General features: G+C 46.2%; 1 protein-coding gene and 1 pseudogene across 2 annotated transcripts; both read right to left on the reverse strand.

Annotated features, from left to right (window-relative positions):
- Window positions 1-11,181: 11,181 nt before the first annotated feature.
- LOC123076266 (uncharacterized) lies at window positions 11,182-13,156 on the reverse strand (annotated as a pseudogene).
- Window positions 13,157-19,865: 6,709 nt separating this feature from the next.
- Window positions 19,866-23,504, reverse strand: LOC123078447 (uncharacterized). 2 transcript variants are annotated; one of them, XM_044500956.1, is made up of 3 exons: window positions 23,223-23,504; window positions 22,519-22,547; window positions 19,866-20,568 (listed from the first exon to the last, which is right to left on the reverse strand). In XM_044500956.1, the coding sequence occupies exons 1-3, from the start codon at window positions 23,356-23,358 to the stop codon at window positions 20,275-20,277; spliced, it is 459 nt and encodes a 152-aa protein (XP_044356891.1). In that variant the 5' UTR covers window positions 23,359-23,504; the 3' UTR covers window positions 19,866-20,274. The 2 variants fall into 2 exon arrangements, with proteins under 2 accessions (XP_044356891.1, XP_044356892.1); XM_044500957.1 differs by lacking the exon at window positions 22,519-22,547 and having other exon boundaries at window positions 19,866-20,585; window positions 23,223-23,487.
- Between the last annotated feature and the right edge of the window lie 377 nt (window positions 23,505-23,881).

Below are 23,881 nucleotides of genomic sequence, written 5' to 3' on the forward strand. Positions count from 1 at the left end.
TGAAGTGAGGAAGCTGGAGGAGCGTTTTGACGGTATACAAGCGGAGCATGTCCCCCGAGTGGAGAACGGCATCGTCGATTACTTGTCGAAATGCGCTGCCCTCAAACTACCTGTGGAACCAGGTACTTTTGTGCTTTGATTAACTCAGCCATCCGTTGAACCATCAACAGAGCAGAACAAGCGGAGGAAATCAGGACCCGGCAACTACTTTCCCGCCGAGTTCCCCGGAGCCGCCGGCAAAGATGTTGCCGGGGACACTGAGCCTGCCATGGGACGACAGACTCCGGCAGAGCGTCAAGCCCTTGCCGTAGAGGCAACCGTTCCCATAGCAGAAGAGATGCCTTTAGTCCTTGCCATCGAGCCTCAGGCTCCGGCATGGGCGCAGCATACCGTCCGATTTCTCCAAACAGGGGAGCTTCCTGAGGAGCAGGAAGAAGCAGAGAGAGTAGCCCGTCGGTTTGCCATGTATCAGTTCGTTGATGACGTTCTATACAGAAAAAGGCCGAACGGTGTGAAATTGAAGTGCATTCCCCGGGAGGAAGGACTGGAGCTGTTGGCAGAGATACACGGAGGCATATGTGGCTCCCACATAGGGTCGAGGGCCCTTGCCGGCAAGGCGTTTCGGCAAGGTTTCTTCTGGCCCACTACCCTCCAGGATGCGACAGCGCTAGTAACCAGGTGTGAAGCGTGACAGTTCCATTCGAAGAAGCTTCATCAACCAGCTCAAGCCCTTCAAACAATTCCTCTCTCCTGGCCATTTTTGGTCTGGGGGCTCGACATACTGGGCCCTTTCTCCCGCGCTGTCGAGGGCTTTGAGTACTTGTACATTGCAATTGACAAGTTCACAAAGTGGCCGGAGGTGGAAGCAGTGAGGAAGGTGACCGCACAGTCAGCCGTCAAGTTTTTCAAGGGGCTAGTCTGCCGTTTTGGTGTGCCAAACAGAGTCATTACCGACAACGGCATGCAGTTCACAAGCCACACCTTCATGCAATACATCCAAGACCTCGGCAGCAAGGTCTGTTCGCTTCCATGGCACACCCACGGAGCAACGGCCAGGCGGAGAGGGCAAATGCTGAAGTACTGTGAGGCCTGAGGACCAAGACTTTTGACAGGCTGCACAAGTGCGGAAGGCGCTGGATCGATGAATTGCTGGCGGTTCTTTGGTCAATCAGAACAACACCAAATCGAGCCACTAGCCAGACACCCTTCTCCCTCGTTTACGGGGCAGAAGCAGTTCTCCCCATGGAACTCACATACGGGTCACCACGAGTGCTCGCTTATGATGAGCTTGAGAAAGAGCAATTGCGGCAAGATGACGCAACGCTCCTCGAGGAAGATTGCCTTCGGGCGGCTGTGCGAGCAGCGCGCTACCAGCAAGCCTTGCGCCGCTATCATAGCCGCAAGGTTCATGCCTGAAGCTTTGAGGAAGGCGACCTTGTTCTTCGGCGCGTTCAGTCGGCCAAGAATTCCAACCAGTTGACGCCAAAGTGGGAAGGCCCTTATCGGGTAATACGAGTCACCAGGCCTGGCGTAGTCCGCCTGGAGACCGAAGATGGTATTCCAGTGAGCAACTCCTGGAACATCGAACATCTTTGCAAGTTTTACCCATAAGGCGCGGTTGTCGGGCCTCACGGCAAGCCACCCTTTTGTACAAGCCTTGCCGACAAGGCATGTAACCCTTTGTACAAAGCCAGGCGCAGACCCTGAGCATAAATAAATGAAGCGTTGGCGCCCTAAGTTTTAGCATGCATGCTAGATTGAGTCCCTCCCTCGGTTAGGGTTGATAGTGCTTAGCGGCGACTAACCCCTAGCATATGAGGTCGAGTATGCGTCTTTCTATTCTTTCCCGTCCTTTTTAGGTTCATAGGATGCATGAACATCTCTACTGGGCTGTTTGCAGGAAAGAGGACAGGCCGACGTCCCGACCCCGGCAACCCAAGGTTGCCGGGGGCTGCAGACCCAAAGGTCCGACCGCAACAAGCCAAGGTCACCGGGGGCTACTGAACCAGATAAGTCTTTTATCCCCTAGTATGCGTTCTAGTACGTAATTGGGACGTATGAAACCTCGTTTATTCCTAGACCACCGTGCTCCCCTTTTCCTGTACCCAAGAATTATTCCCTGGGCCAGAACTTGGTTGTAGTGCGGTAGCGAGGAAGTAAACGAGAGGCCTATACCTATTTCACTCCTGCCTCCGCCGAAAGCATGAGTGTGGTCATGATTGAAGTAGGGAAATGGCAAGGCCTGTTGCCGGGCGTCGATGTTTATCTTAAAAATAACAAGGATTCGCTCCTTGGCGCGGGTCTCACTCACGCACAAAGAACCCGGCAAGCCCCCTTTTTCATTAATACGTTTGGCGCGGGTCTCACTCACGCACAAAGAACCCGGCAAGCCCCCTTTTTCATTAATACGTTCCAAACAGGTACAGTTCGTACAGAATGCAGGCGTGAGCCAGGGGATTACAAGATTTAAATTTTACAAAGGCCCATAGGCTTAAAGACTAAAAAGAGATAAGGTGCCCGTAATCCCTTTCTTGCCCTCTCCTCAGGAAACGGAACAAGATAACAGGAGGGCAAAAAGAACTCCTAGGCGAGGCACGAGCAGCAGAAGGTGCCAGGAGAACATCCCGGCGGCCGCACCAAAGAGAGGCTGGTGATGATGATGACGGGAGAAGAGTTGGAAGATGAGGCAGCGGGCCGGCAATATGTGATGAAGGCGTCGGTGCCCGCGTACTCTGACTTGACGGCCCGCCACCCGCCTTTTTTGTCTTCTCCGGCCTCCCAAACCAGCCACCCAAGGAGGCGGCCCCGAGAAGTTCAAGGAGCTGGCGATGCAGATGGAGGTGCTGCCGGCATCGCCTTGGACGGCGCGTCCGACACCTAGTCGGACTCGTCATCCTCCCGCCTGCTACCCTCATCGTCGCTGTCGCTGTCCTCCTCGTCACTCTCGCTCGAGGAAGAATCTTCATCATCGGAGGAGCTCTCCACGCAGCACTTTAGGCAAGTTCCCATGTCCTCAAAAACCTTGATGGAGAGCAGGCCGTTCTCCATTAATTTGAAGTAGAGAACGAGCCCCTCCGTCAGGCTGTGGACGCGAGCAAAGGTCTTCCATCCGCGACGAAGATACATGACGTGAGGGGCGGGGAAGTCGACGTCGACCCGCGTGCCGCCGTTTCCGCAGCCCCTCATGTGCAACATCAGGGTCTGCGGCGGGTTGAGCTCCATCTCCCGACCAAATGGAGTGGGAAGACGAAGACGGCGGCGCACCGGCCGGTGCAGCCTGATGAAGTACTCACGAGGCTGATCCCCGACGTGGCCCTCCATCGGAGGAGGGGCTGGTGGTGGAGGCGAGGCCGATGCGCCGCCCCGTCCTTCTCTTCCCCGAGAACCACGACGACAACGCCCTCGCCCCCTCCCCCGTCCTCTCGTGGCCGGCTCCGCCACCACGAGCTCTTGCGGAGGAGGGGCGCGCTGTCGAGCGGAAACCCTCGACGCTACCGTGGAAGCACCACCGCACCCTCCCGCCATAGCAGAGGAAAGAAAGGAGCCAAGATGGGAAGAGATGGATGATGAAGGATTGGGGGATGCCGCCCCCTCCCCTTCTTATAAAGGGGCGGGGTCGGGACTCAGCTGCTCCGCTCAACCAATCCGGCCATCTGGGGGCGCAAGGAATCCGGACCGACCCGCGGCCCCAATCAGCGATGGCCGGCCCCCGCCCCGGCGTAGAAACCCGCGCGTCCTGCGTCCGCCGCCTACCCTTCTGACGCATGGGGGACACGTGGCGAACGAGTCAGGGCTCGAATGGTAAGTGGAGCGGCCGTTTCGCGCCCCATGATCAGGAGGGCATGGGAATCATAATGACCACGCCCCAGGCCCACTTAGTAAATGAGCCGCGCCTCTGCGGCTTCCTCTCTTTTAGGAGGAAAACACGGACCGCCTCTTTACTGTTTGGCCCGTGGGATGATGCGAGCAGGCCACGATCGCCCTACGCACGACCCCCACGTCACGCATTCAACATGGGTCGTGGGGGAGAATAGCGAGCGAAAAAGCTACTGCAGTAAGAAGGATTCGGCCCCGCCTACCCGCACACCGTTCTGGGCCCGGCCCAACAACGTGTCGCGCTTATGTGTGGCCCGGGCCCGGGGGCTCCTGTCGGTGCACAAAGATAGGGGCTCTCCTTTGTACCCCTTGTGCACGGGCAGTCAGAGCCGCGCCTATGGCCACATCTAACATGGCAAGGGAGGGAGGCCGAAGCACAAGGCCAACAAAAACAACGCCAGGACGAAGAACACAAAGAGCAGAGGGACGAAGCAGGTTCCCCGGCAAGACCCTTGCCGGGGCAGCTCGCCCAACACCAGCGGGGTGCGCCACCCTTGAGCCCACGGCTCCCAACATAACCAACCACGATGGGACGAAGGCTCGGGAGGCGCATCCATGGTGGTATGCAGATCTTTGTCAAGATCATAGGTACACAAGATCAGATGAGGACTAGAAGACGACAATCCTCAGCGAGATCCTTGCCGGGGACAACCACGCTGCCGCGGCAAGACCCTTGCCGGGGCCCCGGCAAGACCTTTGTCGAGGACGCCTGCGGGTCCACAGCCAGGCCCGCCTCAACCAAGAATCCGCCGCCATTCGCATGCAGCTGCCAGCCCAACTAGTTGGGCAGGCACCTGCGTGGCAACATGCGGCTTCCAGGCCAACTCAGCAAGCACCTGCGTGGTGGCATGCAGATCTTCATGAAGGCTCTGCCACCGCGCCACCTCAGCAGCCTGCCTGCCTACATGGCACAGCACGCATCGCTGGCCTGGGTGCGTGTCGAAGCGAGGCGGGGCGGCGACGGACGGGCCAGGCCTCATTCCCGTCCCCGATAAAGCAAGGGGACACCTAAGCGACACATTAAATGTGTCTTGTCCTGTAATATGGGCGATAAGCTCACGATACTGTAGACCTTTCCACCTCCTGTATGCCACTGTGGCGGCCCCTTTCGACTATAAAAGGAGGCCCGAGGCATACCGGAGGGGGATTCGGCTCTTTGGAACTACGCAACCACCGTACCTCGTTCGAGAGCTCAAGAACACTCTGAAATACACACCAAAGCAGGACTAGGGTATTACGCATCCTCGCTGCCCGAACCTGGGTAAACGATCTTTGTGCTAGCTCCTAAACCTGCTCTTCTCACAACCCCGCGCCCGCCAACCGTAGAAGGGATTCCAGTGATCCCATAGGTGTCATTTCCCCGACACCTGGCAGTTTCTTTAGGAGCTGGAATATCTTCATCAGCCCTGGTGCTCTCATTTTCTTCAGCAGCCTGATCTTCATCAGCGGTGCTGGCATGTTCTTCAGTAGGCTGAGCAGATGCATCAGCCTGAGGAATTTCACGTTGCGTTGAGGCTGCAACATTTGAGGTGAATCCCTTGGTCAGCTTGACGAATCTGACTTTGGCTCCCAGCCAGTCAGCATAGTATCGGTGAAATTCATCACTGAGACTCTTCATTACTAATTGTAGAGCGACAAGTTCATCAGGTGATAGCTTCAAAACATTTTGCTTCAAAAAGCGCTCTTTCTTGTACTGAGCTTTCTTCACCTTCCTTCCCTGTTCAAATATCCATTTTTCCTCACCAATGAAGGCAGTCAACATATGACTTTGGCCAGGAGTGAGGTTCATCTCAGGCAAAGGAGTGTTGGGGTCCTTGTGCCATATGTCGATGAAATCTAGGATCAACTTGGGATTCAGCATCAATGGCACATTACTGCCTTTGGCTCTAGCGGTCCTTTGTTGTCTGTCTCTGATGATATCAGCTAGTTCCTCATCATCAGCTTCATCTTCACTTGACGGCACATGGAAGGCAACCTGCTTCTTGTGAGGACTTGGTCTTGTGCCTCGTCTAGCAGTGGCCTTGGTCTTCAGCAATGTTGGGCCTGTTGAGGACTGCGGAGGAGCTGAAGAACTTGCGGATGCTCCTGAAGCAGTTGAGATGCCTGTGGTCCTTTGGCAAGAGGCGAGATGCGTAGGTGCCGAGGAGCAGCAGCTAAGGGTTTTGCAACAGGGGGAACTGGAGCTGCTTGAGGAATATGCCTTGAGGGCTTTGAAGAGCTTGGCCGTGAGGGCATTGCTGAGAAATTTGGCTTGCGAGCTAGCTTCTTGGGCATAGCCTTCTTGGGCTTGCTAGCAGAGGCCTCAGCAGCGGCAGCAGCAGAATCTTCATTGAATTTCCTCACTGCTTCTTTGGCCATTTTGGCCAACTTAGCTTGCCGCTTGGCCCATTCGTCAGGATAGTCCTCACCGCGCTTGAGGCTAGTGGGATCAGCTTCTTGGCCTGGTGCCAATGGAGGTCTTGGGCAAGGAGGGTGTAAAGCGAATTTCTTCATGTACTTAGGAGCGACATATCTATACTCCCTCCATTCTCATGCCCATCTTCTCTCAATCCTCTGTATGCGCACGTTGCATTGATTCTTGTTATCCTTGAAATGTTTCGCTTCATCAGGAGTGCAATATTCTGCATAAATGTCATCAGGGATCTCAAACGCTGTGTTTACTTCTGGTCTCTTGCCTCCCTTCTAAGGTCTCTTGCCATCATCCATTTTCTTCAGCTGAGGATTTTGAACAATGGAATTCTCTGAAGAGGTATGCAATTTGTCTTCGAGGAATGTTGCAAATGAGTTAAGTTGATGAGAACCTAGTGATTCAGCAGCAGACATGTGTACCTGTGAACAAAGTATAGGTGTGAAGAATTTGGAGAGGTCATATGCGTTCTCAGAAGTTTTTCAAAATGAACAAGTTTGAGGAATTTGACCAGAGGTGTCTTGAGGAATTTCACTAAGCGTTCTTTGACTTAGGTTCCAGAGTTGTATAGATTGAAAAATCCACACAACTGAGGAATCTTGAAGAAAAATGTTGCTTAGAGAAACAGATCAAGAACAGATGCTTGTGTGAGGTGTTTAAGAGTGTGGAAGTTGAAGAATAAACACCTTTTGAAGATTTTGTGGAAATCATCAGAATCAACAAGGGTAGTAAAAATAAATTTTATTTACCCTTGACGTACGACGAACTGGGAGTTGTAGATTGGAAGTTCGTCCATTCAGATCTTCCACGCCCTAACTTGGTGGAGGAAGACAGCTACGATGGCGGCAGAGTGAAGATTTCCGCGGCCGGCGCGAGTACGACGGCGACGAGGTCGAGGCAATGAAGCTCTTCCTCACCGGCGACGATGGAAGTAGCAGCGGCGCTAGGTCACAGAGCTCGAGTGAGGGGAGTGAGGTCAAGCGGGGTAAATGCAGTTTGAGGAGGGTGAGGGGTATTTATAACCGAGGTGAAAAACCGCTCGCCCGAGGAAAATGGACGAACGTGCCCCTGACCCGTCTCATCCTAGCGACATTTGTCACCCACGTATAGTGAGGTGGCGATCGTGTGAGATCGTGGGTGAATAGATAAATCTTATCATGGGATATGGAACGGTTTGAGCGGCAAAAGCCGAAAATTCAGATAAAATATTTTAAAGTTTCGTTCGCAAATTCTTCAGCTGACAAGGACACAGTGAAGATTTTGAACGAGTTTCAAATAGAACTCACATGAAGAATTTGTGAACAGACTGGGTTGAGTTTAGCATAGATGGGGACGGGTCCGATCACATTCACTTAGAAGAAAAGTCAGCTTGAAGAATTAGCAATAAGTGAATGATGTAGAGGACAGAAAACTCAAGTATATATATATATATAGTCAATGAAGAACAATGATGGAAAGAGTGAAGACACTGCAAAGTTGAAGAATTTGAACAATTGAGGAATTTCAAAAACAAAAAAAACTCAAATGGAAGATTTTTCAACTTTTGTTGGTGGCGTGACCCACCGTATAAGAATGATGATTTCAGACGCCACGTACAACTGTCGTAGGGCTCTGAGAATCAAATTCTTCGTTAATTTCTTCACACTTAGAGAGTTAGTCCTCATTGATTGAAGAAAAACGTTACTTCGTGTGTTGCACATCTAAGTCATCAATTTTTCATAAGTGTTAGGATGTGTGTCCTTTTCAAAGGACATTCGAAGATTCTAAGATATTTAGCTCACATCACAACTTGCCAAATCTCTTCTCATCCAAGGGCTTTGTGAAGATATCGGCTAGCTGTTCTTCAGTCTTCACGTGCTCGATAGAGATGTCGCCCTTCAACACATGATCACGAAGAAAATGATGATGAATCTAGATGTGTTTTGTCTTCGAGTGTTGAACTGGGTTATGAGCAATCTTGATGGCACTCTCATTGTCACAGTAGAGAGGCACATTCTACACATTGATTCCGTAGTCCTTGAGGGTTTGCTTCATCCATAGCAAGTGAGCACAGCACGAACCAGCAGCAATGTACTCAGCTTCAGCAGTAGAGAGTGATACGCAGTTCTGTTTCTTCGAGGACCAACATACCAAGGATCGTCCGAGGAAATGGCATGTGCCTGATGTTGACTTGCGGTCCACACGATCACCAGCATAGTCAGAGTCATAATATCCAATGAGATCAAAAGCCGAGCCCTTGGGGTACCATAATCCAAGTGTTGGAGTGTGAGCTAGATATCGAAGAATATGCTTCACAGCCTTATGGTGTGATTCCTTCGGTGTAGCTTGAAATCGGGCACACATGCAAACACTAAGCATAATATCTGGCCTAGATGCACATAGATACAATAAAGAGCCAATCATGGAGCGGTATACCTTTTGATCAAAGTCAATACCATTTTCATCAGTGCATAGATGGCCATTTGTGGGCATAGGGATTTTGACGCCTTTGCAATCTTGCATGCCGAATTTCCTCAATACATCCTTGAGGTATTTCTCCTGAGATATGAAGATGTTGTTGCTCTGTTGACGAATTTGAAGACCTAAGAAGAATTTCAATTCTCCCATCATAGACATTTGATATTCCTCACTCATCATATAGGAAAATTTGTCACTGTAACGTTGGTCAGTACAGCCAAAGATAATATCATCCACATATATTTAGCACACAAATAATTCATCATCATAGGTTTTGGTGAAAAGTGTTGGGTCAAGTGAACCGGGTTTGAAGCCTTTCTTCATGAGGAATTCCTTCAAAGTATCATACCTCGCCCGAGGGGCTTGCTTGAGGCTATAGAGGGCCTTATTGAGTCTGAAGACTTTGTCAGGATGCTTTAGATCTTCAAAACCTGGGGGTTGAGCAACATATACTTCTTCCTCTAGCTTACCATTGAGGAATGCACTTTTCACATCCATTTGATATAAGATGGTTTTATGATGGTTAGCATAAGCAAGCAATATGCGAATAGCCTCAAGTCTAGCAACAGGTGCAAAAGTTTCATCGAAATCAATTCCTTCAACCTATGTGTAGCTTTGAGCTACAAGTCGTGCCTTATTCCTCACCACAAGGCCATTTTCATCTTGCTTGTTGCGGTAGATCCATTTGGTGCCGATGATATTGTGCTTGCAAGGGTCTGGTCGCTTGACAAGTTCCCAGACATTGTTGAGCTCGAACTGATGTAATTCCTCTTCCATCGCTTGAATCCACTCAGGCTCCAGAAATGCCTCATCTACTTTGGTGGGCTTTGTGATAGAGACAAAAGCAAAGTTCCCACAAAAGTTAGAAAAATGTGAAGCTTTTGAGCGTGTGAGAGGACCTGGTGCGTTGATGTCGCTGATGATTTTCTCGATCTGCACTTCATTTGCAACGCGAGGATGAGCGGGTTGGCGATGTTGAGTTGGCTCAGCATTTTCTTCAGAGCCATTTTCTTCAAGTGCACCAGCTTATTGTTCTTCACGTTCTGGAATGACTTCTTTGGCTGATTCTTCGGTAGGAATGACATCCTCAGTAGCCTTGAACTTGATGGATTCCTCAGGTGACTTTTCATCTAGCACAGGAGGTAGGTGCTCTCTTTGAGAGCCGTTAGTTTCATCGAACCGCACATCTACACTTTCAACAACCTTGTGATGAACGGTGTTGAAGACTCTGTAGGTGTGCGAGTCCTTTCTGTAACCAAGCATAAAACCTTCATGTGCTTTCGGTGCAAATTTAGAATTGTGATGAGGATCTCTAATCGAACATTTAGCACCGGAGACTTTGAAATAACTCACATTGGGTTTCTTGTCAGTGAGGAGTTCATATGAGGTCTTTTTGAAGAATTTGTGAAGATATACCCTATTGATGATGTGGCACGCAGTATCAATTGCCTCAGGCCAGAAATGACGAGGCGTCTTGTATTCATCAAGCATAGTGCGAGCCATATCAACAAGAGTCCTGTTCTTGCGCTCCACGACGCCATTCTGCTAAGGAGTATAAGGAGCAGATAACTTGTGAGTAATACCAAGTTCATCAAGATAATCATCAAGACCAGTATTCTTGAACCAGGTCCCATTGTCACTTCTGATGTGCTTGATCTTCACTCCAAAGTTGTTTGAAGCCCTTGAGGAAAGTCGTTTGAAGACTTCCTGCACTTCAAATTTGTAAGTGACGATGTGCACCCATGTGTAACTAGAATAGTCATCAATAATAACAAAGCCATATAAAGATGCAGCATTGGTGAATATGGCATAATGAGTAGGGCCAAAGAGATCCATATGAAGCAATTCAAATGGATGAGTGGTAGTCATGATAGTCTTTGAGGGATGCTTGGCCTTTGTCATCTTTCTAGCTTCACAAGCTCCACACAGGTGATCCTTGAGGAATTTTACATCCTCGATGGCAATGGCATGCTTCTTCTTCGCGAGAGTATGCAAGTTCCTCATGCCAGCATGACCAAGTCATCGATGCCATAGCCAGCCTTCTGAAGCTTTTGCAAGTAGACATGTAGCAGGTTGTTGTCCTGTAGAGAAATCAACAATATACAAGTCTCCTCTCCTAAAGCCTTCGAAGACTTTGGAATGGTCAGCTTCCATGATCACAACACAACGATACTTGCCAAAGACAACAACCATATCAAGATCACAAGCATTGAGACACACATGAGGTTGAATCATAAGGACTCGACAAGCATGACTTTGTCCATGTGTCGATCCTTTGAGATCGCAACCTTACCTAGACCCAATACCTTGCTTTTGCCTTTGTCAGCATAGGTGATATGCTTCAGATGCGATGGAGATAAAGCAGCGTCCATCAATAAGTTCCTGTCACCAGTCATGTGATTTGTACATCCACAGTCAAGGACCCACTCAGTAACTTTTGGTTAATCAACCTGCAGATGAATTAGGGCAACTTACGAACTCATATACTTCATCAGTGAAGAATATGACATCAAATTCATCAGATCAATTTCATCAAGGAATAGAACAGATATAGCAGTATGAGGACGTGAGAAATTAAAATTCATTTCTTCATGATTAGCTTGCGTTCTATCAAGCATTATTCAGGCCTCCAGCAAATTCTTCAGACGTTTAAGTTCGTCTGGAAACCTGACCCTGCATAAGAGATTAGTTCTTTTTCTTCACCACCCACATCTGGAGGGGTGGCAAAGAGTTCATCATTCTGCGAGCTCCATAAGAGAAAGGTGGCATAGACGCCAATCCACTTCGTTTCACATAAGAGGGGTTAGAGTAAGCATATGAATAAGCAGAGAAATTCTTCGAGGACTTATGAACATAATGGTTTGAAGAATAATGCACATATTCATAGCCCTTAGGCTTTCCTTGCGAAACAGAAGTGTTAGCACGATGAAGTTCATATGAGGATTTTGATCCATGTGAGGAATTTGATCCACGTGAGGAATTTGGTCCATATGAGGACTTGGATCCATATGAAGACTGTGGTCCATATGAAGAATTTGATCTGGGGTTACTATTCTTCACAGGTGGTGTCATGATGACATTCACCTGAAGACTTTCAAGGCACCTTTTGGGAACCCAGATTTTCTTCATAGGGGGACCATTCCTGCAGTTAGTGCCAACATATCTAGCAAATACTTCACCATTCTGATTTTTCAACAGTTTATAGTTGGAGTCAAATGACTCATCAGAAGAATATGAAGATTCACATGTAAAGCCAGATAAAGTACATGGATCTACGGGAGGTCCTTTTGCAGCAACCCATGAGGTTTTGGGGTATTGCTCAGGTTTCCAGTAGGTCCCATCAGCATTGAGTTTCCTCTCAAAGGCAATACCCTCTTTCCTAGGGTTCCTGTTGAGAATCTGCTTTTTAAGAACATCACAAAGTGCTTGATGCCCTTTGAGGCTTTTGTACATGCCTGTCACATAGAATTCCTTCAGCCCTGCATTGTCAGTGGTACTAGTAGCATCCTTAGATGAGGAATGTGTGATAGCAGAGACAGCTGAAGAATTTGCAGCAATAGAAGCATTTGAACTTTCAGGTGAAGAATTAGCAGATTCACGTTCAATGCATTTCAAACATGGTGGAATGAATTCTTCCTGAGCGGCACTTATCTGTTGAGCAAGCAATGAATCACGTTCCTTCTGAAGATCTTCATAACTCTCCCTTAGCTTTTCAAGATCTTTCTTTCTTTGAAGAAATTCATAAGAAAGCCTCTCATGATCAGATAAGAGAGTGTTATGATGACTCTGAAGGTTATCAAACTTGGACTGAAGTCTCTGAAGATTATCAGTCAAGGTTTGAGTGCGATCCATTTCTTCACCCAACATATCATCGATTTCATCCAGCATATTTTGAACTTTTTCCAAAGCTCTTTGTTGTTTAGTGGCAAGGGAAGCAAGTTTGGTATAGCTGGGTCCAATTTCATCACCAGATTCATCATCACTGGACTCGGATAGGTAGCATTCATTTACCTTGGCACCTTTTGCCATAAGGCACGGCGCAGAGGATGATGATTCCGGATCGAGAGTCATCGCCTTGAGCTATTCCTTGGAATCCCCAAACCAGGGATCATGACGAGTTCGATGACCTTCATAGACCTCAGAGAGTCGGTCCTAGATAAGCTTCGCAGGGCTGAGATGCATAATGTTCCTGAACTGATTTTGGGACAGACAGGAGCAGATGATGTCCTTCGCCATGAGGTTAAGTAGGGTGTACTTGCAAATATCATCATCCTCCGCCATCTTGCATAGATCGGTAAGACCAATCTCAGTGACGGTCCACACTTCGCTATTCATCGCCATGAGGCGCTTCTTCATCATGGCCTTCCACTTGGGATAATCACGACCGTCAAAGATGGGGCATGACACAGTCTTCATTCCTGCGGTCGACATAACTAAAACTCCAGGCGGTTAAACCAAAATCACACAGAACAAGGGAGTACCTTGCTCTGATACCAATTGAAAGTGCGTTATATCGACTAGAGGGGGGTGAATAGGCGATTTTTACAAATTCATCACCGAGAAATTTCAGGGTGAGGAAATTCCTAAGTCACGAACAACTAGCAGCGGAATAAGTACTCAAATGTAAGCATAACAAAGCAGTAGCACAGTCATCATGATGAAATGAAAACAAGCAATAAGTACAGGAAGCGTAAACACAGGATAGGCAGGCTGAAGACAAACTGACTGGAGAAATAGGATTGAGGAAATTGAGAAAGTCTTCAGTCAAAGTCTTCAAACAGTAACGATCAAGTACAACAACACAGTAATGAGGAAATTAAAGGGTTGAGGAAATAGAACCAGTAGCTCGGTGGAGACAGTGATTTGGTAGACCATTTCCAACTGTTGTGACAGTCGTACGTCTGCTTGGAGCGGCTAGGTATTTAAACCTGAGGACACACAGTCCTCGCCGTATTCTCCTTGAGCTAAGGTCACACAGACCTCGCCCAATCACTCGTGGTAAGTCTTCAGGTGACTTCCAAACCTTCACAGACTCGGTCACTCGGCGATCCACAATTTCCTCTTGTGCTCTAGACCATGACGCCTAACCGTCTGGAGGATGCACAGTCCTCAAAGGTAACAAGCGTCGGTTCCACACAGGAACAATCTCTTCAGCGATGCTCAATCACTTTGGGTGTGTAGGTGTTGGGGTTTGGGTTTTCCTCAATTGATGATTTTCGCTCAAAGTCGTCGGAGGATGGGATGCTCTCAATGACAGGTGTCAGTTTCTCTTGGAGTAGCCAACCAGCTAGTGGTTGTAGGGGGGAGCTATTTATAGCCTAGGGAGCAGCCCAACATGATAAGACATAAATGCCCTTCAATGATGTGACCGTTAGGTGGGTAGATATTTTGGGACAGCTGGCGCGTAGCATAGCAACGGTCGGAAATTTGAGCTCTCAAATTCCTCGGGGCTATCATGTTCCTCACTTGTAGGGAATCGGCACTGGCGAATTCCTAACTCCTCAGTCAGAACAAATACCTCAGAGACTAGAAGATCTTTGTCTCTGTCACTGAAGAAATTGACTGAACTGTATGAGATTTCCAATGGCTTCACTCGAAAGGATTGGTAGGTGTAGGATTTTGAGATGAGCATCACTTGGAAACTTTTCCTTAGTTTTACCTCACCCCCTTTAACAGTACGGTGTTTCCTATGACTCAAGAAAAAGAAAACGAAACTATGAAAAAAAAAGTCTTCACGCTTCATATTCCTCGCATGAATATTAAGTCTTCACGGTCACACCAATTTCTTCACTTTCAAAGTCTTCAGAAAGCCAAAGTCTTCAGTTGAAGACATTCATTTTTAGGGGTCGACTTTCTCTGTAAATATCAAACTCCTCATAGACTTATAGACCTGTGTACACTCACAAACTCATTAGTCCCTTAACCTATAAGTCTTCAATACACCAAAATCACTAAGGGGCACTAGATGCAGATGAATTAGGGCAACTTACGAACTCATATACTTCATCAGTGAAGAATATGACATCAAATTCATCAGATCAATTTCATCAAGGAATAGAACAGATATAGCAGTATGAGGACGTGAGAAATTAAAATTCATTTCTTCATGATTAGCTTGCGTTCTATCAAGCATTATTCAGGCCTCCAGCAAATTCTTCAGACGTTTAAGTTCGTCTGGAAACCTGACCCTGCATAAGAGATTAGTTCTTTTTCTTCACCACCCACATCTGGAGGGGTGGCAAAGAGTTCATCATTCTGCGAGCTCCATAAGAGAAAGGTGGCATAGACGCCAATCCACTTCGTTTCACATAAGAGGGGTTAGAGTAAGCATATGAATAAGCAGAGAAATTCTTCGAGGACTTATGAACATAATGATTTGAAGAATAATGCACATATTCATAGCCCTTAGGCTTTCCCTGCGAAACAGAAGTGTTAGCACGATGAAGTTCATATGAGGATTTTGATCCATGTGAGGAATTTGATCCACGTGAGGAATTTGGTCCATATGAGGACTTGGATCCATATGAAGACTTTGGTCCATATGAAGAATTTGATCTGGGGTTACTATTCTTCACAGGTGGTGTCATGATGACATTCACCTGAAGACTTTCAAGGCACCTTTTGGGAACCCAGATTTTCTTCATAGGGGGACCATTCCTGCAGTTAGTGCCAACATATCTAGCAAATACTTCACCATTCTGATTTTTCAACAGTTTATAGTTGGAGTCAAATGACTCATCAGAAGAATATGAAGATTCACATGTAAAGCCAGATAAAGTGGATGGATCTACGGCAGGTCCTTTTGCAGCAACCCATGAGGTTTTGGGATACTGCTCAGGTTTCCAGTAGGTCCCATCAGCATTGAGTTTCCTTTCAAAGGCAATACCCTCTTTCCTAGGGTTCCTGTTGAGGATCTGCTTTTTAAGCACATCACAAAGAGCCTGATGCCCTTTGAGGCTTTTGTACATGCTTGTCACATACAATTCCTCCAGCCCTGCATTGTCAGTGATACTAGTGGTATCCTCAGATGAGGAATTTGTGATAACAGAGACAGTTGAAGAATTTGCAGCAATAGAAGCATTTGAACTTTCAAGTGAAGAATTAGCAGATTCGCGTTCAATGCATTTCAAACATGGTGGAATGAATTCATCCTGAGCGGAATTGATATGTTGAGCAAGCAATGAATCATGTTCCTTCTGAAGATCTTCATAACTCACCCTTAGCTTCTCAAGATCTTGCTTTCTTTGAAGAAATTCCTAAGAAAGTTTCTCATGATCAGCTAAGAGAGTGTTATGATGACTTTGAAGGTTGTCAAACTTAGACTGAAGTCTCTGAAGATTATCAGTTAGAGTTCGATCCATTTCTTCACCCAACAGGTCATCGCTTTTGTCTAGCATATTTTGAACCTTTTCAAAAGCCTTTTGTTGCTTTACAGCAATCTTAGCAAGTTTAGAATAGTTGGGCTTGAGGTTTTCATCAGATTCATCCTCACTTGATTCAGAGGAGGGATATTTGAGTACCTTGGCACATTTTGCCATGAAGCAATAGGTCGGAGCGTAGTCATCATCGCAGTTGTCAGCAGTGTTGGGGAAGTCAATTTCCTCAGAGTTGAAGATAGACTTGCTGACGAAAGCAGTAGCGAGGGCTAGGCTCGCCACACCAGAGTCTGACTCCTCAGATGCCTCCTCTTCCTTATTTTCCTCAGATTCAGCTTCAGAGTCCATTTCCTTGCCAATGAATGCTCGAGCCTTTTTGGAGCTGCTCTTCTTGTGAGACGAAGACTTCGAAGATTTTGACGATGAAGACTTTGAAGATTTCTTCTTCTTCTTTGAGCCATCAGAACCGTAATCCTTGTATTTCTTCTTCTTTGATTCCTTCTCCCACTGAGGACAACCAGTAATGTAATGTCCAGGTTTCTTGGATTTGTGGCAAGTTCTCTTCTTGTAGTCACGGGATGAGGAATCTGATCTCATGTCATCACCTCTTGAGGATTTACCAAAGCGACCACGCCTTGAGAACTTCTGGAATTTCCTCACGAGCATTGCTAGCTCTTGACTTAGTTCTTCAGGATCACCAAGGCTGCTACTAGAATCTTCACCTTCAGATTCAGAGACTGTCTTGGCCTTCAGTGCGCGTGATCTGCCATAGCTCGGTCCATAGAGATCCCTCTTCTCAGCAAGTTGGAACTCATGAGTGTTTAGCCTCTCAAGGATATCGGCAGTTCAAGTGACTTGTAGTCTCCACGTTCCTGTATCATCAGTGCAAGAGTGTCAAATGAGGAATCAAGCGATCTCAGCAATTTCTTCACCACCTTATGGTCGGTGATGTCAGTGGCACCAAGTGCTTGAAGCTCATTTGAGATGTCAGTGAGGCGATCGAAGGTTTGCTGAACATTTTCATTGTCGAGTCTTTTGAAGCGGTTGAAGAGATTGCGAAGAACGTCAACTCGAGAGTCACGTTGAGTTGAGACTCCTTCGTTGACCTTTGACAGCCTATCCCAGATAAGCTTAGCAGTCTCCAAAGCACTCACTCTACCATACTGCCCTTTACTGAGATGGCCACATATGATATTCTTCGCTTGAGAGTCGAGTTGCTTGAATCTCTTCACATCAGCAGCGTTAATTGTAGGAGTGACGGAGGGAACACCATTTTCCACAACGTACCAAAGATCGTTGTCAATTGCCTCAAGATGCATTCGCATCTTATTCTTCCGGTAGGGGTAGTCCGTCCCATCTAAGGTAGGACACCCAGCCGGGACCTTGATCATGCCTGCAGTCGACATAACCAAAACTCCAGGTGGTTAGACCAAAATCACATAGAACAAGGGAGTACCTTGCTCTGATACCAATTGAAAGTGCGTTATATCGACTAGAGGGGGGTGAATAGGCGATTTTTACAAATTCGTAACTGAGGAATTTCAAGGTGAGGAAATTCCTAAGCAACAAACTACTTAGCAGCGGAATAAGTATTCAGATGCATGCATAACAGAACAGAAGCACAATCATCATGATGAAATGAAAACAAGCACAGAGTACAAGTAGCGTATAATCAGGATAAGCAGGCTGAAGACAAACTGACTGAAGAAATAGGATTGAGGAAATTGAGAAAGTCTTCACTCAAAGTCTCCAAACAGTAACGATCAAGTACTTCAACACAAGAATGAGGAAATGAAATGTTGAGGAAATAGAACCAGTAGCTTGGTGAAGACGATGATTTGGTAGACCAGTTCCAACTGTTGTGACAGTTGTACGTCTGGTTGGAGCGGCTAGGTATTTAAACCTAAGGACACACAGTCCCGGACACACAGTCCTCACCGTATTCTCCTTGAGCTAAAATCACACAGACCTCGCCCAATCACTCGTGGTAAGTCTTCAGGTGACTTCCAAACCGTCACAGACTCGATCACTTGGCGATCCACAATTTTCTCTTGGATGCTCTAGACCATGACGCCTAACCGTCTGGAGGATGCACAGTCCTCAAAGGTAACAAACGTCGGTTCCACACAAGAACAATCTCTTCAGCGATGCTCAATCACTTTGGGTTTGTAGGTGTTTGGGTTTGGGTTTTTCTCACTTGATGATTTTCGCTCAAAGTCCTCAGAGGGTGGGATGCTCTCAATGACAAGTGTCAGTTTCTCTCGGAGTAGCCAACCAGCTAGTGGTTGTAGGGGGCGGCTATTTATAGCCTAGGAAGCAGCCTGACATGATAAGACATAAATGTCCTTCAATGAGATGACCATTAGGTGGGAAGATATTTTGGGACAGTTGGCGCATAGCACAGCAACAGTCGGATATTTGAGTATCAAATTCCTCAGGGCTATCATGTTCCTCACTTGTAGGCAATCCGCACTGGCGAATTCCTAACTCCTCAGTCAGAACAAATTCCTCAGAGAACAGAAGATCTTCATCTCTGTCGCTGAAGAAATTGACTGAACTGTATGAGATTTCCAATGGCTTCACTCGAAAGATTGGGTAGGTGTAGGATTTTGAGATGATCATCACTTGGAAACTTTTCCTTAATTTTACCTCGACTCCCTTTAACAGTACGATGTTTCCTATGACTCGAGAAAGAGAAAACGAAACTATGAAAACAAAAGTCTTCACGCTTCATATTCCTCGCATGGATATCAAGTCTTCATGGTTACACCAATTTCTTCACTTTTAAAGTCTTCAAGAAAACCAAAGTCTTTAGCTGAAGACATTCATTTTTAGGGGTCGACTTTCATCGTAAATATCAAACTCCTCATAGACTTATAGACCTGTGTACACTCGCAAACGCATTAGTCCCTTAACCTATACGTCGTAAATACACCAAATCACTACGAAGCACTAGATGCACTTACACATTCACATCAATATATCTCATATCAGCATCACAATCTAGATCTCCGCCACAATTAAGCGGCACCCTACAATAGAGCATGCCCCCAAAACCCTTATGCTAAGCCAAGAAGGATGTCGCTAACTAAAGGTCTCCCCTTGAAGGGATGATCTGTCGGGAACACACGTCAGCCAATGCAAATTCCTATGTGCAATGAAGGACTGAAGATCTCCCCAATATCAAGATAGGCAAAGACAGACACCAGTCCTAAAGCATAGCGAGCATGCCACTCGCAATCTTCAGCGGCCATGAATTTCGATGGCCACAAACCACGATGATCCCTGAGGAAAGAGAACCAACCCAATGGCCCAAGGCTAAAGCGCGAGTCTCGAAAACGGAAGCAGATGTATAGGGTGTGAGCACTACGAGTGCAGTGGCGGGGCTTCTCAAGGGCCAACCTGGGCCATGGCCGCCCCAACCCATGAGAATTTTCCTTCATACGAGTGGGCCGAGAATGCACCCAAGCCGACCAAGTGAGCTCTCCTCCTAACCATCCAACCACAAGTTGGTTCTAAAAAAAATGTTTATGCTTACAAAAACAGCTTTATTTTACTCAAAAAATAGCAGTTTTATTAGTTATTAAACTTGTGTTGTTTACGAAAGCGCAAAACCCACTTTTTCATTTTTAGAAAAATAAGAAGCACACAAACAACACACTTGCATGCCTATTTTTCATTAAAAAAATAACGCTCAAATTTTTTATCCATGAGCTGCACGTTTAATTAACTTTGTACACAAGGTAAAAGGAGCTCAATGCATGCTCAACGGGTCATCATACTATAAACGTTGATTATTGCAACAAAATCCAGAGGCCTGAAGGCTGAAGGTGAGTCTCAGATACCAACAAAACACCACACCCCGCACATCTCCAGACAGGCTACGCGAACAAAACAGCCCCTTGTTTTGGAGCAATCATTTACTGCGTGAGAATATCTCCAGAATAGACTCCACCATCATAATTTTGCTTCTAAAAGCTAACCGTTTCCTAGAGACTGGAGTTACTCGAAAAAATTGGCTACGAAATGTCGACGTATCAGCACGCCAAGCCATACTATTTGTGCCAGCTAACAGCGCTAGATTGACAATAAAATATACCCTTACTGGAATTGCAGGGGGAGAAAAAACATCCAAGGCCAGCAGGAGAACTGATGAAATCACCACAAACGAGGGAGAGACTCTGCCCTGATGATCTCCTTGAGAAGAGCCTTCTCCTCATTGATTTTGTTCTTCTCAGCAGCGTCCCGTGGTTTGCTCTTCCGCTTCTCTTCCAGCATCCACTTGTAGACCTGGCGCTGCTCATCTTCCGATAAAGGTGGGAGTACTCTTTTCGGTGGAGGAGCAGGCTCTGCAGGCTTAGCAACTGCAGCAGGTGGGGCTGACAATGCTGCTGCAGCTGCTGCTGCTGCTGCGGTCTCAGCATTTTTCTTGTCCTGGTCTCGTTTGTAGGTCTTTGCAAATACATAAACTGCATGTTACATGGATGTCAACTTACTGAAAGATGTGGGTAAACATCATATAAAACAATAGTAAACCATACCATGCATCAGTTTCAATCATAACGCAGAAGGCATACCTACATGGATTGACTACGGTAAGTTCTTTAGCGCGCCTCGGTATAAACTAGGTCCTTGAATTATTAAGTGAAATCGTGACCAAGGCACATAAAAGAGAAAATGATGGAGTGCAATGACAAAAATACCTTCGACAGAAAATTAGTATGTATGTATGTATCACATAGCAAGCTCAACTAATACTTGCCTTAGGAGCGGCATTTGGTTACCAGTGGACCTTCACAGGCATGAGCCAACTGAACAGTAGCAACAGCACTAAATAATGATGTAGTAGTGGCTGTAGCATAGTGGCCATAAACTGGAAATGTGCAAGTTCTCAATAGACTTAGCCAAAACTCAATTTTATTTTTGCCTCCTTTACCACATATTTTCTCTCTTGTAACCAAAACAAACTGCAGCCTACCAATGCATTATGTTTCTCTGCTGCAACAACAGTAATCCTTGCAAAGCTATGGGTTTCTGTTTCGAAAATAGAAGGGAAAACACCTGAAGGTTGCTACCAATTGTTTTGTGTTTTGATCGAAACAAAAATAATTTGTTTTGCACTTTCTTACCACATACTACATCCCTCATTTAATCTTGTCTTAAGTCAAACATTTTAAGATTGACCAAGTTTATAGAAACAAATATCAATATCTAGAATACAAAATTAATATAACTACATCTATGATGAAATCTGTTTCCATAATGTATTCATTGTGTATTGTAGATGTAGCTAATTTTTTAAAACGATAGAAATACGCATTGTATACATGGAAGGAGTATTTTTCAAATCGTGATCATGTATGCTCAGTGAAAAAAGTAGCATGCTATAGCAAAATAGCGCCGGCCTTAAAATCCGCTATTAGCATGCTATATCGCGCTATAGCGTGCTATTAGCGAGACATTGTACACTGATTTATTTAGCGAGCCATTCCTAGCATGCCATAGTGTGCTATTTTTTTCAATGTGTATGCTGCAGTATCATTACTTTTAAGAGAAAATATATCCTGCCACAGCTAAGAAAGGTAACAACAGCACTGTGCTTATTGGCAATGTTGTAGCTGGCATAAATTGGAAATTTGCAAATTCTCAATAGAATTAACCAAAACTAAAATAATAATTGCCTATCTTGTACCACCTTGCAATGCTATGGATTTCTTATCCAAAACAAGGGGGGGAAGCCCTGAAGGTTGCTACCGACTGTTTTGGCTTTCTTACCACATACTCCCTCCTTCCACTTATACCTATTAATTCTGTCTTAAGTCAAAACATTCCTAAGTTTGACCAAGCTTAGAGAAACAAATACCAACATCTAAACCATAAAATGAATATCACTTGATCTATCAAGAAATATATTTCCATAATCTATGTATTGTGTATTGTAAATGTTGATTCTTTTTCCATAATCTATGTATTGTTGTAATAGGCCTTGTATACATGGAATGAAGCAGCATTTCGAAAATCATGACCATGTACGCTACAGTACCTTGCTTTACGAGAAATATATCCTGCCACGAGTGAAAGGTACAACAGCTCTGCGCTCTAAATGATATACTAGTAGCGGCAATGTTGTAGCTACCATAAACTGGAAATTTGCAAATTCTCAACAAATTTAAGGAAAACTGATTTTTTTTTTTTTGCCTATTTTCTCTCTTGCCCCCTAACAAACTGTAGCCTATCAGCGTATTCTGTTTCTATGCTGCAACCAAGTAATCCTTGCGATGCAATGGGTTTCTAGTTCCAAGACAGAGGGGGGAAACCCTGAAAGTTCCTACCGATCGTTCTGTACTTTCTTACCACATAATTGTCAAATCATGAAGATGTATGCTACAGTCCTTTCCTTACATTTAAGAGAAATTTATATGTCCTGCCACCTGTGAAAAAGGCAAAGTCCGTGATACAAATATGGGATTTATCTTTATAAAATAAATGCGGCATGGATCTGATCCCTGGAGTCTCACTATTTTGTAAGTAGAGTTCATCTCATTCTCACCTACGTACTCCCTCCGTCCGGAAATACTTGTCGGAGAAATGCATAAAAATGAATGTATCTAGAACTAAAATACATCTAGATACACCCATTCCTCCGACGAGTATTTCCGGACGGAGGGAGTATTACTTTCCTACCAAACAATAGAGTAACCACATCTTGTCATAATTTTGATTATCACACCTAATTCAAAATAAATAGCAGGAATAAAACTTCATATGTGTATTTTGGTTAAGGAAACACTAGAAGCAAACTGGGGTAGCCCAGATGCACAATAATTAAGGACACGCAAGAGAGTTAGAGCTACTTCGCAGGCACAGACCACACCTTATCGTATCTAGTAGCTAACAAGTAGAATTCGCTGCGACCTATCAAGATTTAGTCTTTCTCAAGCCAATCTACACAGCGAAGAGCACCAAGAACCCTAAGCAGAGAGACTAGCAGAGTAGTAACTGAGACTGAACGAACCGTAGCGAGGTCAACGACACATTGTGGCACAAATGTAGAGGTACAAGACTGGAAATGAAAGAGATCGAGTACGGGGGGGCGCCTCTCTCACCTCCGATGAAGATGTTGGTGGCGAGGAGGAAGGGGAAGATGCGGCGCATGATGGCCCCCTTCACCGGTGGCTGCGGCTGCGGCTGCGGCGCTTTCGGCGGCACAGCGGCCGGGTCGGGCTTGCCGGGAGCGGCCATCGCGACGAGGTCACGGGAATATCGCGGTGTCCGGGGCGACGGCAAGGGTGTTGGCGGCGGTGAGACCGAGACGACTGCGTGAAGGCTTTTTACCCTTCTCTCCTTCGCATGGCTTTAACGCTCGCCGTTCATCAGTTTTTTTTTGAGAATTCGCTCGCCGTTCATCATGGTTGCTTTTGGATGGATGAAACCAAAGAGCCAACGGGTCGAGCCGGGCACGGCACGGCCCAGCTCACACGTAAACGGGCCTGGCATGGCACAGCATGTGGAGACTCGTTTATAAGCGGTCGTGTCATACCGGCACATGGGCCTCGTCTCCGTGACGAGCACGACAGATTAACTAAACGGGTCGGCCTAGGAGCCCGCGTGGCCTTACTGTTCGTGGGGCTTTTTTTACCAATTTGTTTACCCATGTTTGGGCTTTCCTTAGAGATAAAAACTCAATGTTTTGCTTGCGTTTTATTGATTTGGGATGAAGTACAAAGTATAGGTGATTTACAATAAGATTGTTCTGTGTCGCCTA

The sequence above is a fragment of the Triticum aestivum genome, chromosome 3D (genome assembly GCF_018294505.1).
Source record: "Triticum aestivum cultivar Chinese Spring chromosome 3D, IWGSC CS RefSeq v2.1, whole genome shotgun sequence".
Taxonomy (NCBI): domain Eukaryota; kingdom Viridiplantae; phylum Streptophyta; class Magnoliopsida; order Poales; family Poaceae; genus Triticum; species Triticum aestivum.